We start from the raw sequence: 14,379 nt of genomic DNA, 5'->3' as shown, positions 1-14,379 counted from the left end.
GAGCACCGAAGAATTGATGCTTTTGAACTGTGGTGTTGGAGAAGACTCTTGAGAGTCCCTTGGACTGCAAGGAGATCCAACCAGTCCATTCTGAAGGAGATCAGCCCTGGGATTTCTTTGGAGGGAATGATGCTGAAGCTGAAACTCCAGTACTTTGGCCACCTCATGCGAAGAGTTGACTAATTGGAAAAGACTCTGATGCTGGGAGGGATTGGGGGCAAGAGGAGAAGGGGACGACAGAGGATGAGATGGCTGGATGGCATCACTGACTCGATGGACGTGAGTCTGAGTGAACTCCGGGAATTGGTGATGGACAGGGAGGCCTGGCGTGCTGCGATTCATGGGGTCGCAAAGAGTCAGACACGACTGAGCGACTGATCTGATCTGATCTGATCTGAACAAATTATATTATCTGTATTATTATAAGTTTATTTTTTAAATCTTGAGAAGTGGTAGCACAAATACCTGCCTCACACTGACCCCAATTCTTGTCCTCTTTTAGGAACTTCTTAGCTTTATCTTGGGCCTGTTTCTCTTTTCTATAAATTTTTGGAATTGGTTTGTCAATTCTACAAAAAACCTTAGTTGGGTTTTTTATAATATGTCTATATATTTTAATCAATTTGAGAAGCCTTTCTACTCCAGACTAATATATAACCCTCCATTTGCTCAGGTTTTTTTTACATGTCTGCCAATAAGATTTTGTAATTTTTAATAATAAAAGTACCAGGACATTTTCATTAGGATCAAAACCACCCCCAAGAAAAAGAAATGCAAAAAGGCAAAATGGTTGTCTGAGGAGGCCTTACAAATAGCTGAGAAAAGAAGAGAAGCGAAAGGCAAAGGAGAAAAGGAAAAATATGCCTATTTGAATGCAGAGTTCCAAAGAATAGCAAGGAGAGATAAGAAAGCCTTCCTCAGTGATCAATGCAAAGAAAGAGGAAAACAATAGAATGGGAAAGACTGGAGATCTCTTCAAGAAAATGAGAGATACCAATGAACATTTCATGCAAAGATGGGCATAATAAAGAACATAAATGGTATGGACCCAACAGAAGCAGAAGAATTTAAGAAGAGGTGTCAAGAATCCACAGAAGAATTATACAAAAAAGATCTTCAGGACCCAGATAATCACAATGGTGTGATCACTCACCTAGAGCCAGACATCCTGGAATACAAAGTCAAGTGGGCCTTAGGAAGGCCCACTGTGAACAAAGCTAGTGGAGATGATGGAATTCCAGTTGAGCTATTTCAAATCCTGGAAGATGATGCTCTGAAAGTGCTGCACTCAATATGCCAGCAAATTGGGAAAACTCAGCAGTGGCCACAGGACTGGAAAAGGTCAGTTTTCATTCCAATCCCAAAGAAAGGCAATGCCAAAGAATGTTTAAACTACCACCCAGTTGCACTCATCTCACATGCTAGCAGAGTGATGCTCAAAATTCTCAAGCCAGGCTTCAACAATACAGGACCCATGAACTTCCAGATGTTCAAACTGGCTTTAGAAAAGGCAGAGGAACCAGAAATCAAATTGCCAACATCCGCTGGATCATAGAAAAGGCAAGAGAGTTCCAGAAAAACATCTACTTCTGCTTTACTGACTATGCCAAAGCCTTTGACTGTGTGGATCACAGCAAACTGTGGAAAATTCTTTAAGAGATGGACATACCAGATCACCTGACCTGCCTCTTGAGAAATCTGTGTGCAGGTCAAGAAGCAACAGTTAGAACTGGACATGGAACAACAGACTGATTCCAAATAGGAAAAGGAGTACATCAAGTCTATATACTGTCACCCTGCTTGTTTAACTTATATGCAGAACACATCATAAGAAATGCTGGGCTGGATGAAGCACAAGCTGGAATCAAGTTTGCTGGGAGAAATAGCAATTACCTCAGATATGCAGATGACACCACCCTTAATGGCAGAAAGCAAAGAAGAACTAAAGAGCCTCTTGATGAAAGTGAAAGAGGAGAGTGAAAAAGTTGGCTTAAAACTCAACATTCAGAAAATTAAGATCATGGCATCTGGTCCCGTCACTTCATGGAAATAGATGGGGAAATAGTGAAAAGAGTGAGAGATTTCATTTTTGGGGGCTCCAAAATCACTGCAGATGGTGACTGCAGCCATGAAATTAAAAGACATTTGCTCCTTGAAAGAAAAGTTATGACCAACCTAGAGAGCATATTAAAAAGCAGAGACATTACTTTGCCAACAAAGGTCTGTCTAGTCAAAGCTATGATTTTTCCAGTAATCATGTATGGATGTGAGTTTGGACTATAAAGAAAACTGAGCACCAAAGAACTGATGCTTTTGAACTGTGGTGTTGGAGGACTCTTGAGAGTCTCTTGGACAGCAAGGAGATCCAACCAGTCCATCCTAAAGGAAATCAGTCCTGAATATTCATTGGAAGGACTGATGCTGAAGCTGAAACTCTGATACTTTGGCCACCTGATGCGAAGAACTGATTCATTTGAAAAGTCCCTGATGCTGAGAAAGATTGAAGGCAGGAGGAGAAGGGGACAATAGAGGATGAGATGGCTGGATGGCATCACCAACACAATGGACATGAGTTTGAGTAAACTCCAGGAGTTGGTGATGGACAGGGAGCCTGGTGTGCTGCAGTCCATGGGGTCACAAAGAGTCGGACATGACTAAGCAACTGAACTGAACGGAACTGAATTCTTAGGTACCTTATATTTTTGTTTCTCTTATAAATAATCCAATTTTTAAAATTATAATTTCTAACCAGCTCTTCCTGTTGTATAGAATATACTTTTCTTTTGACTGTTGATTTTTGCATTCAGCAATATTGCTAAGTTATGATTATGTATTCTCTTGGAATTTAATAAAATCAGATTACCTGAAAATAATGATGATTTTGTTTTTCTTTCTTATAAGTATGCCTTCTATTCCTTTTATTCTTACTGCATGTCTAGAATATCAAATACAATCCTTTTTAGAAGGGTGATAGCAGGGCTTTTTATTTTATTCACCATCTCAAAAGGAAGACTCTCATCATTTCACTATTTTGCATAATATTTGTTACAGGTTATGAGTTAAACTTTACCTGATTAAGGAAGGTCCTTTTTATTCCAAGCTGGCTGAGAATTCTTTTTATGACTTGTTAAATAATCAAAGTGTTTTTCTGCTTCCACATAAACATCTGTATAGTTTTTCTCTTTTTACTATGTAAATCTGATAATAGTTATTAGTATTTCCATATTAATAAACTTGTATTTCTAGAATAAGCCAACTTGGTCTTGATGAATTATCTTTCATATACATTTATAGATTCCATTTGCTAATCTTGTTTAGGTTTTTATGTGTGTGAATATACATGAGTGGGAGTGGCCTATGGTTTTACTCCCCTTGTATATGCTTTAATACATTTGATACCAAGACTATGCTAGACTCATCATGTAAGTTAGGGTTAGTCTTTCTTTTCTATTCTCTTCACTTGTGGCTCAACTGGTAAAGAATCTGCCTGCAATGCGGAAGACCTGGGTTTGATCCCTGGGTTGGGAAGACCCCCAGAGAGGCTACCCACTCCAGTATTCTGGCCTGGAGAATTCCATGGACTGTATAGTCTATGGGGCCACAAAGAGTTGGACACTACTGAACAACTTTACTTCCATTCTCTGAGAGATTTTATTTAAGATTGGAAATATATGTTCCTTGAATATTTGATGGTAACTTGCATAGAAATCTACCTGGATCTGGATTTTTTGAGTGTGCGGGGGAAGATTTTATAACTATTAACTCAATTTCTTTAATGGTTAGAATGCTACTTTGGAGTTATAATTCTTGTAAAATTCATTTCTGCAGTATTTTTCCAGAAATTCTTCCATGTCTTCAGTTAGCAATGTTAGTATCAATTTTTATGTCATAAAATTTCCCATAATATCCTCTTATATTTTTGTTTAATCTCTGCCGTAGTTGTAGGTATGCCACTCTTTTATCATTTCTAATATTTCTATTTGTGCCTTCCTTTTGTTTTCTTATTTTTCTTCCTAGAGATATTTTTATTTTATTAGTCTTTTTGAAGAACTATATTTTGGCTTTATTGAGTTTTTCTACTGTCGTCTAGTTTATCTCAATTTGTTGTTTATATTCTTTCTTTTTTGAGTTTGTTTTTCTGAAACTTACTAAATTAGTTATTTAGTCTATTACATAGATATAAGACTTCCTTTTTTTCAAGTGTATGTTTAAGGAAGTAAAATTTCTTCTAAATACCTCTATATTGGAATATCTCATAGTTGTAATATTTCGTTACTGCTCGGAAACAATAGTCTAAGAGATACTATAATTTGATTGGCAAATGTGTTGTATAGGAATGCATTTTTAATTTACAGACATGAGTCTTTTAAATTATTATTTTGTTACTGAATTCTAACCTAATTTTATTATTATCACAGAAGTGTTAGAATCAAATCTTTGGCCTAGCATGTAGTCAGAGTTTATAAATGTCTCACAAGTACCTAAAGAAAATATATTTTCCTATTGTTGGATAGCATATGCTATTTACGTCCAGTAGGCCAGTTGTGTTAAGTGTACTGTTCAGATCTTTTGTACCTATTTGACTCATGAGTTGATATTGGCTAAAATTTCCCACTATGGTGGTAGACATGTCACTTTTGCATGTAGGTGCCTAATTTTTTGTTTTCTACTTTGAGGGTATCTTTTAGGTGACATAACTTTGAATTATTAAGATTTTTTTGAAGAATTGAAACTTTGTAGTGACTGTGTTTATCACTTTTAATGCTTTTCTCCTTTTGTTCGGTTTTGTGTTATATTAACACAAAATCTCTTGTGGTGCCATGTAAGTTTTAAGATTATTTGTTCTAGTTCTGTGAAAAAAAAAATGTCATGGGTATTTTGATAGGGATTGCACTAAATCTGTAGATTGCTTTGGGTAGTATAGCCATTTTAACAATCTAAAAATTAACAATTAAGTTAAAAATTAACAATTAAGTTAACAATTAACTCTTCCCCTCCAAGAAGATGGGATCTTTCCATTCCTTTAAATTATCTTCAATTTACTTTATCAAGGTTTTATAGTTTTCCAGCATACAGATCTTTCACCACCTTGGTTAAGTTTATTCCTTTTTTTTTTTGGATGAGATTTTCAACAGGATTTTTTTTTTTAATTTTCTGATATTTCATTGTTAGTCTAAAAATGCATGGATTTCTATATATTAATCTTTTTATTCTGCTAGCTTATTGAATTCCTTTATTAGTTCTAATAGGTTTTGTGTGGAGACTTCAGGGTTCTTTACACAGAGTATCATGTCATCTGCAAATAGTTTTACCTCTTTCCTTCCAATTTGAATAACTTTAATTTATTTCTTTTGTCTAATTGCTGTGAAGCTCTCTTATAAATTCTTCACTTCCAAAATCTTCCTTATGTTTTTTGAACAAGTCCCTTTTTTGAACTTCTCATTTTGTTCTTATACTGTTTTCCTAATTTCATTAAATTGTTTTTTGTTGTTGTTGTTCTCTCATAGCTCTCTGAGCATCTTTAGAACCACATTTTGAATTCTTTGTCAGGCTTTTCATGTAATCCATTTCCTTAGGATTCATTGCTTGAGTTTAATGTGTCCCCTGAGTGGTGTCATGTTTCCCTGATTCTTCACTGTCCTTGTAGCCTGTGTAGGTGTCTGCACATTTGAAGAAGCAGTCACCACTTCCAGGCATCATAGACTGACCTCACTAAGAAAAGACCTCCACCTGTGGTTGTGCATGCTGGAGCATGCTGTGACCACCAGTCTATATCTAGTCGTATGGGGCGTCATGTGCAGGGGCATGTGCTAGCTCTGGATCCGGTGGGGTACAATGTCTCATCGTTCAGCCCAGTAAGGTCCAGAACATTGACAGTTGCGTGGTGTTTGCCAAATGCTGCAGGGTGTCCACAGAGACTGCAAGGGCTATCATAGTCCTCAGCAGTGCCTACCGGTACAGTAGATAGGGACCAGAGAAGGCAGTGTGGCGGCCCCAGCCAGGACTCTGTGCATCCTCAGTTTCAGGGGTCAGTTTTAGGTGCCTGTGTGCTGACAGGGGATGTTTTTGACAAACTTCATACTTTTTGAACTTTGGACATACCGCCTATCAAGATTTTTAGTACTTAGTTTCAGTAGCTTTCTCATAGACCAGATTGGACATATGAAATATTATTTTCATCATATAGTCTTAGGAACTTACTGCACGTACATTTACTGATTCCCAGGACATCTTCATTTTATTTTGTGCTTAATAATAGACTAAGCACTATGAAGAATTGATGCTTTTGAACTGTGGTGTTGGAGAAGACTCTTGAGAGTCCCTTGGACTGCAAGGAGATCCAACCAGTCCATCCTAAAGAAGATCAGTCCTGGGTGTTCTTTGGAAGGACTGATGCTGAAGCTGAAACTCCAATACTTTGGCCACTTCATGCGAAGAGTTGACTCATTGGAAAAGACCCTGATGCTGGGAGGGATTGGGGGCAGGAGGAGAAGGGGACGACAGAGGATGAGATGGCTGGATGGTATCACCGACTCAATGGACATGAGTTTGAGTGAACTCTGAGAGTTGGTGATGGACAGGGAGGCCTGGTGTGCCCTGATTCATAGGGTTGCAAAGAGTTGGACACGACTGAGCAACTGAACTGAACAGAAGCACTATGCACAAAAGAAAACACAATCCTGAGTCATTGATTTTTAGGGATTATGTGATTTTAAAAATAACAGCTATCTTTAAAGTGAAAAATTACTTTCTAAAAAACATATAAATAAATATACAAGTAAATTTTCTTCTTTCAGAAAATTTACACTGAAAGGCTATAAATGAAACATTTGCAGTGCTAACTGATAAATTTTGTCTTGACATAAATTAAAACATGTAAACTCTATAAACTTTTTTTTTTAATTGGCCATGCCATGTGGCATGCAGAATCTTAGTTCCTGGAGCATGGATTGAACCTGTGCCCCCTGTAGTGGAAACAGGGAGTCTTAACCACTGGGCCATCAGAGAAGTCCCTAAACTATGGACTTTTTAATGTGCATTGATCATGTCAAATTAGCTTACAGTATTATTCAGGAAGAAGTATACAGATTCATGCCCCTCAGCAAAAATTATATTTAATTATGGACATGAACGCTTTTTTTTAACATTTAGCATTTAATCATTTATGTGTCCATAATGGAATATAAGGGCTTCCCAAGTGGCTTAGTGGATAAAGAACTCACCTGCCATTGCAGGAGATGTAAGAGACACAGGTTAGATCCCTGGGTTGGGAAGAGCCCCTGGAGGAGGGCATGGCAACCCACTCCAGTATTCTTGGCTGGAGAATCCCCATGGAGAGAGGAGCCTGGCAGGCTACAGTCCACAGGGTCACAAAGAGTTGGAAACAACTGAAGTGACTTACACACAGTGGAATATAAACAGAATATTCTTACTCTTTGGGAGAAAAGTTATGACCAACCTAGACAGCATATTAAAAAGTAGAGATGTTACTTTGCCAACAAACATGCATCTAGTCAAGGCTGTGGTTTTTCCAGTAATCATGTATGGATGTGAGAGTTGGACTATAAAGAAAGCTGAGCACCTAAGGATTGATGCTTTTGAACTGTGGTGTTGGAGAAGACTCTTGAGAGTCCCTTGGACTGCAAGGAGATCCAACCAGTCCATCCTAAAGGAAATCAGTCCTGAATATTCATTGGAAGGACTGATGCTGAAGCTGAAGCTCCAATACTTTGGCCACCTGATGCGAAAAGCTGACTCATTTGAAAAGGCCCTGATGCTGGGAAAGATTGAAGAAGGGAGGAGAAGGGGATGACAGAGGATGACATGGCTGGATGGCATCACCAACTCAATGGACATGAGTTTGAGTAAACTCCAGGAGTTGGTGATGGACAGGGAGGCCCGGTGTGCTGCCATTCATGGGGTCGCAAAGAGTCACACACAACTGAGCAACTGAACTGAACTGATGTTGAAAGTAGATTATTTAACTGAATATTTAGGATGCTGTTTACTAAAATATGATTTTTCTTTTTCCCAACAGAAGTTTTGTTCACAATTTAACCCAGGTAAAACTTTTTTAAGTTTTGTATACTTCTTCACATATTACCACTATATTATTTTTCTCTTCCATATTTACCAGAAAAGGAATTTTCAAAATTAATTCTCAACAAAATTTACTTAGAGCAGAGGTTACTCAAGGTATGGACTAAGATCGCCTAGGTCTTCACAAGCCTTTTGAGGAGGTCCACGAGGTCTACACTTTTCCAACTATATATCTGTCTGAATAGATTTCCCCCCATATACTTCCACCAGAATACCATATACCAACAGCTTGAATGTAGAAGCACTGATGATAATCCAGCTGTCTCTTATTAAGCCAAATATTAAAGAGATTTTACAATGTAAAACAACCATTCTTCTTACTATTCTTTATCTTGGAAAATAATTATTTTTTTCATAAACATGTTGCCATTTCCTACTCCAGGGGATCTTCCTGACTCAGGGATCAAACCCAGATCTCCTGTGTCTCCTCCACTGGCAGGTGGGTTCTTTACCACTAAGCCTCAGAGGAAATCCCCATAATCATGTTAGTTAATATATAATGGGTTTATTGTAGATGTTAAAAATAAATTAATAAATATCTTTACATAGTCTCAATTTTTATTTGTTATGTGGTAATAAATATTGATAGGGCTAACTGACATAAAACAAAAGCTCTGTGGGAGTCTCAATAATTTTCAAGCCTATGAAGGAGTCTTTGAGATCTAAAAATTTTGACGTGTGGGTTAGAGGCTGATTTTAAGTGTGACAGAGAGATGTATTCCAAAATTTGAAAACTAAAATAAGGTGGTAATATTTGGATATTAAAGCTTCATAAATATTTTCATTTTTTCAAAGCAATTATGTAATGGAAAGAAGAGACAGAAAAAGATAATAATAAATAAAACTTCCTATATTCGATCAAGATAGTTGAATGAGCTCATGTGTTCGTATGTATCCCTATCCCAATCCTAACTGACATTATAGGATTTACTAAAGCTATAACAATGCAAAAAGAAGAAAGTATTATCAGTAGATAAGGAATTTTAAGATAGAAAATAGAAAGTTCTAGAAGTAAAATTTTTATTATAGACCCAAATAATGCAGAATAGCCTCCATCTTACTCAAAACATATAGAAACACCATTATAAAATATATATGTGTATAATATCAGTGCAGACTTTTACATTAATATTGGTATATGTGCATGCATAGAATGTAAAAGCAATTAAAAGAATTTCCTAGTTGTCACAAGTCACTAAAGAACTAAAATCCAGAGTTAGGTAAGGTTGAGTTCTGAAGTAAGGTTATTATATGAACTATAAGCCCTGGTGGACAAAGGGTGATGTTTTAACATGTGTATGAGAATAGAAAATGAAGTTTCCAACAGATGGGAGAAAGAGATGCTGAAATTAACCTCCCTATATGAAGCTAGTATTTATTAAAGATCTGTACAATGAAAACTAGTAAAGCTCCACTCTCTGGCTAGTTGCAAATAAACGATGATACACCCTTTTGGGGACTGTAAAATGACAAGGAGTTACCATCACAGAGTTTCAGATGAATGTCCAAGTTAAACTGCTCTCAAGAGGTTGGAGAACCTAGAGCCAAGTAGTAAACTCAAAAATGCAAGTAGTGAAACACATAGGGCCTAGGCAGAGGTGATTATAAAATTCATTTCATAACCAAGCGTGTATAAGACTCTCTTAGAAAACAAACCCTCCGAAAATAATCTGAAAATAAAAGGTATAAACCACAGGAAAAGACATACTGCCTGGAATATATACATATAAACTGCAGAAAGTTTATACTTTTCAAAACTAAAGATGAGGACCATTTGAAAGATTATTAAATCCATATTTTGTTTGCTCAAAAGATAAAAGAAGGGAAAGAAACATGAACAAGGGTTATTCATAATTATACAACATTGAAGAGCATCCTATATAAATGTCTTATGATGAAGAAATAGGCATCTAGAAATAAAAATTCAGGTTAAATAGAAGACTAGATACAGTCGAAAAAACTGCAGAATTAGTGATGCAGAATGGGAATCATGCAGAATGTAGAACATAAAAAGTAAAAGATGTAAAAGAGTTAATAGACATAGAGGATAGACCAAGACAGTTTGTCATAAATATGATAGGAGTTCCAAAAGGGAAAAAAAAGAATTGGAGAATTCTTTTTCTCCAATAATTATGGAGAATTCTCCAGGGCTTCCTTGATAGCTCAGTTGGTAAAGAATCCGTCTGCCATGCAGGGGACCCCATTTCGATTCCTGGGTCAAGAAGATCTGCTGGGGAAGAGATAGGCTACCTACTCCAGTATTCTTGGGCTTCCCTTGTGGCTCAGCTGGTAAAGAATCTGCCTGCAATATGGGAGACCTGGATTTGATCCCTGGGTTGGGAAGATCCCCTGGAGAAGGGAAAGGCTACCCATTCCAGTATTCTGGCCTGGAGAATTCCATGGATTGTATAGTCCATGGGTTGCAAAGAGTGTGGGACATGACTGAATGACTTTCACTTTCACTTACGGAGTTTTCTCCACAGTTCAAGACATGAGTTCTCAGACTGAAAACTGAAGTACCAGATGCAGTAACTAACGAACAAATGAACTATTTAATATGCTAATACATCTAAATAAGCATTGACAGTCAAATATTTAAATAATGACTAATTTTTTAACAAATGAAATTAAAATAATAGCTAACAAAAATAGAAAATGAAGGAGAATTTGGATTTGCAGCATCATATCCTTCCAGATGTTCAAGCTGGTTTTAGAAAGGCAGAGGAACCAGAGATCAAATTGCCAACATCCACTGGATCATGGAAAAAGCAAGAGAGTTCCAGAAAAGCATCTATTTCTGCTTTATTGACTATGCCAAAGCCTTTGACTGTGTGAATCCCAATAAACTGTGGAAAATTCTTCAAGAGATGGGAATACCAGAACACCTGACCTGCCTCTTGAGAAACCTATATGCAGGTCAGGAAGCAACAGTTAGAACTGGACATGGAACAACAGACTGGTTCCAAATAGGAAAAGGATTACATCAAGGCTGTGTATTGCCACCCTGCTTATTTAACTTATATGCAGAGTGCATCATGAGAAATGCTGGGCTAGAAGAAGCACAAGCTGGAATCAAGATTTCCAGGAGAAATAGCAATAACCTCAGATATGCAGATGACACCACCCTTATGGCAGAAAGTGAAGAAGAACTAAAGAGCCTCTTGATCAAAGTCAAAGAGCAGAGTGAAAGAGTTGGCTTAAAGCTCAATATTCAGAAAATTAAGATAATGGCATCTGGTCCCATCACTTCATGGGAAATAGGTGGGGAAACAGTGGAAACAGTGTCAGACTTTATTTTTTTGGGCTCCAAAATCACTGAAGATGATGATTCCAGCCATGAAATTAAAAGACACTTACTTCTTGGGAGGAAAGTTATGACCAACCTAGATAGCACATTCAAAAGCAGAGAGACATTACTTTGCCAACAAAGGTCCGTCTAGTCAAGGCTATGGTTTTTCCAGTGGTCATGTATGGATGTGAGAGTTGGACTGTGAAGAAAGCTGAGCACCAAAGAATTGATGCTTTTGGACTGTGGTGTTGGAGAAGACTCTTGAGAGTCCCTTGGACTGCAAGAAGATCCATCCAGTCCATCCTAAAGGAGACCAGTCCTGGGTGTTCATTGGAAGGACTGATGCTAAAGCTGAAACTCCAATACTTTGGCCACCTCACACAAAGAGTTGACTCATTGGAAAAGACTCTGATTCTGGGAGGGATTGGGGGCAGGAGGAAAGGGAATGACAGAGGATGAGATGGCTGGATGGCATCACCAACTCGATAGACATGAGTTTGAGTGAACTCTGAGAGTTGGTGATGGACAGGGAGGCCTGGTGTGCTGTGATTCATGGGGTTGCAAAGAGTTGGACACAACTGAGCAACTGAACTGAACTGATCCTTATACGTATTCAAGATGAGGATATGGATTAGCTTATATTAAATATGCAAGGAAAAAATTTAGGAACATTTATTAAAGTAATAGAAACAAGTCCATAATTTTTAAAAAGTAGGGTTCTGGAAGAAGAATTTTTAAAATGCTAACAATTCAATAGGAGATAATAAAAAAGAAAAAGAGAAATTAAAACAGAATATATTGACACAAAATAAAATTTAAGAAATAATTTAAATGAATTCAGTAATCAAATGTGACTGGATTAAAATCATCTACTAAATGACAGAAATCCCATAAATCTGATGTGTATAAAGTTATATAGTTAAAGAGTAACACAACTAGGGTGCCCATTCTTACCACTGTTATTCAACATAATTTTGGAAGTCCTTGCCACAGCAATCAGAGAAGAAAAAGAAATAAAAGAAATCCAGATAGGAAAAGAAGAAGTAAAATTCTCACTGTTTGCAGATGACTTGATTCTCTACATATAAAGCCTTAAACATGCCACCAGAAAATTACTAGAGCTAATCAATGAATATAGTAAAGTCACAGGCCATAAAATTAATACACAGAAATCCCTTGCATTCCTATACACTAATGATGAAAAATCAGAAAGAGAAATGAAGGAAACAATCCCATTCACCATTACAACAAAAATAATAAAATACTTCGGAATAAATTTACCTAAAGAAACAAAAGACCTGTATACAGAAAACTATAAGACACTGATGAACGATATCATCTTTTTAAGATGTCTGTTTAAGATAACACAAATAAGTAGAGATATATACCATGTTGTTGGATTGGAAGAATCAATACAGTGAAAATGAGTATACTACCCAAAGCAATCTATAGATTTAATGCAATCCCTATCAAACTACCAGTGGTATTTTTCACAGAACTAGAAAGAATAATTTCACAATTTGTATGGAAACACAAAAGACCTGATAACCAAAGCAATCTTAAGAAAGAAGATTGGAACTGTAGGAATCAACCTTCCTGATTTCAGACTATACTGCAAAGCTACAGTCATCAAGACAGCATGGTACTGTTACAATAACAGAATTATAGACCAATGAAACAACATAGAAAGCCTGGAGATAAATCCGTACATCTATGGGCACTTTATCTTTGACAGAGGAAGCAAAAATATACAATGGAGAAAAGACAGTTTCTTTGCTAAGTGGTGCTGGGAAAACTGATCAGCTGTGTGTAAAAGAATGAAATTAGAACAATTCCTAACACCATACACAAAAATAAAATGGATTAAAGACATAAATGTAAGACCAGAAACTTTAAAACTCTTAGAGGAAAACATAGGAAGAACACTCTTAGACATAAATCACAGCAAGATCCTCTGTAACCCACCTCCTAGAGTAATGGAAATAAAAACAAAAATAAACAAATGGGACCTAATTAAATTTAAAAGCTTCTGCACAATGAAGGAAACTATTAGATCAGATCAGTCACTCAGTCATGTCCGACTCTTTGCGACCCCATAAATCGCAGCACGCCAGGCCTCCCTGTCCATCACCAACTCCCGGAGTTCACTCAGACTCACGTCCATCGAGTCAGTGATGCCATCCGGCCATCTCATCCTCTGTCGTCCCCTTCTCCTCCTGCCCCCAATCCCTCCCAGCATCAGAGTCTTTTCCAATGAGTCAACTCTTTGTGTGAGGTGGCCAAAGTACTGGAGTTTCAGCTTTAGCGTCATTCCTTCCAACGAAATCCCAAGGCTGATCTCCTCCAGAATGGACTGGTTGGATCTCCTTGCTTCTTGGATCTCCCTTGGATCTCCAAGGGACTCTCAAGAGTCTTCTCCAACACCACACTTCAAAAGCATCAATCCTTCGGTGCTCAGCCTTCTTCACAGTCCAACTCTCACATCCATACATGACCACAGGAAAAACCATAGCCTTGACTAGACGAACCTTTGTTGGCAAAGTAATGTCTCTGCTTTTCAATATGCTATCTAGGTTGGTCATAACTTTCCTTCCAAGAAGTAAGCATCTTTTAATTTCATGGCTGCAGTCACCATCTGCAGTGATTTTGGAGCCCAGAAAAATAAAGTCTGACACTGTTTCCACTGTTTCCCCATCTATTTCCCATGAAGTGATGGGACCGGATGCCATGATTTTCGTTTTCTGAATGTTGAGCTTTAAGCCAACTTTTTCACTCTCCTCTTTCACTTTCATCAAGAGGCTTTTTAGTTCCTCTTCACTTTCTGCCATAAGGGTGGTGTCATCTGCATATCTGAGGTTATTGATATTTCTCCCAGCAATCTTGATTCCAGCTTGTGTTTCTTCCAGCCCAGCGTTTCTCATGATGTACTCTGCATATAAGTTAAATAAACAAGGTGACAATATACAGCCTTGACGAACTCCTTTTCCTAT

At 37.4% G+C, this 14,379-nt stretch overlaps 1 protein-coding gene across 7 annotated transcripts in view; it reads left to right on the top strand.

Moving 5' to 3' along the window:
- CATSPERE (catsper channel auxiliary subunit epsilon) overlaps nt 1–14,379 on the top strand; it is a 157,061-nt gene that overhangs the window by 29,363 nt on the left and 113,319 nt on the right. For 6 of the 7 annotated variants that reach the window (XR_009490836.1, XR_009490835.1, XM_059875696.1 and 3 more), the window contains one exon: nt 8,039–8,063. The exons of the other annotated variant lie outside the window; for it this stretch is intronic. Coding sequence is in view for 4 of the 6 variants with exons in the window: in XM_059875696.1 (XP_059731679.1) it covers nt 8,039–8,063 (25 nt within the window). In the remaining 2 variants the exon portion in view is untranslated. The remainder of the gene's footprint in view (nt 1–8,038; nt 8,064–14,379) is intronic. 7 annotated transcript variants of the gene reach the window in all.

This window comes from Bos taurus, chromosome 16, assembly GCF_002263795.3.
Source record: "Bos taurus isolate L1 Dominette 01449 registration number 42190680 breed Hereford chromosome 16, ARS-UCD2.0, whole genome shotgun sequence".
In the NCBI taxonomy this organism is placed as follows: Eukaryota; Metazoa; Chordata; class Mammalia; order Artiodactyla; family Bovidae; genus Bos; species Bos taurus.
This window is presented reverse-complemented; position numbering and strand designations above follow the sequence as displayed.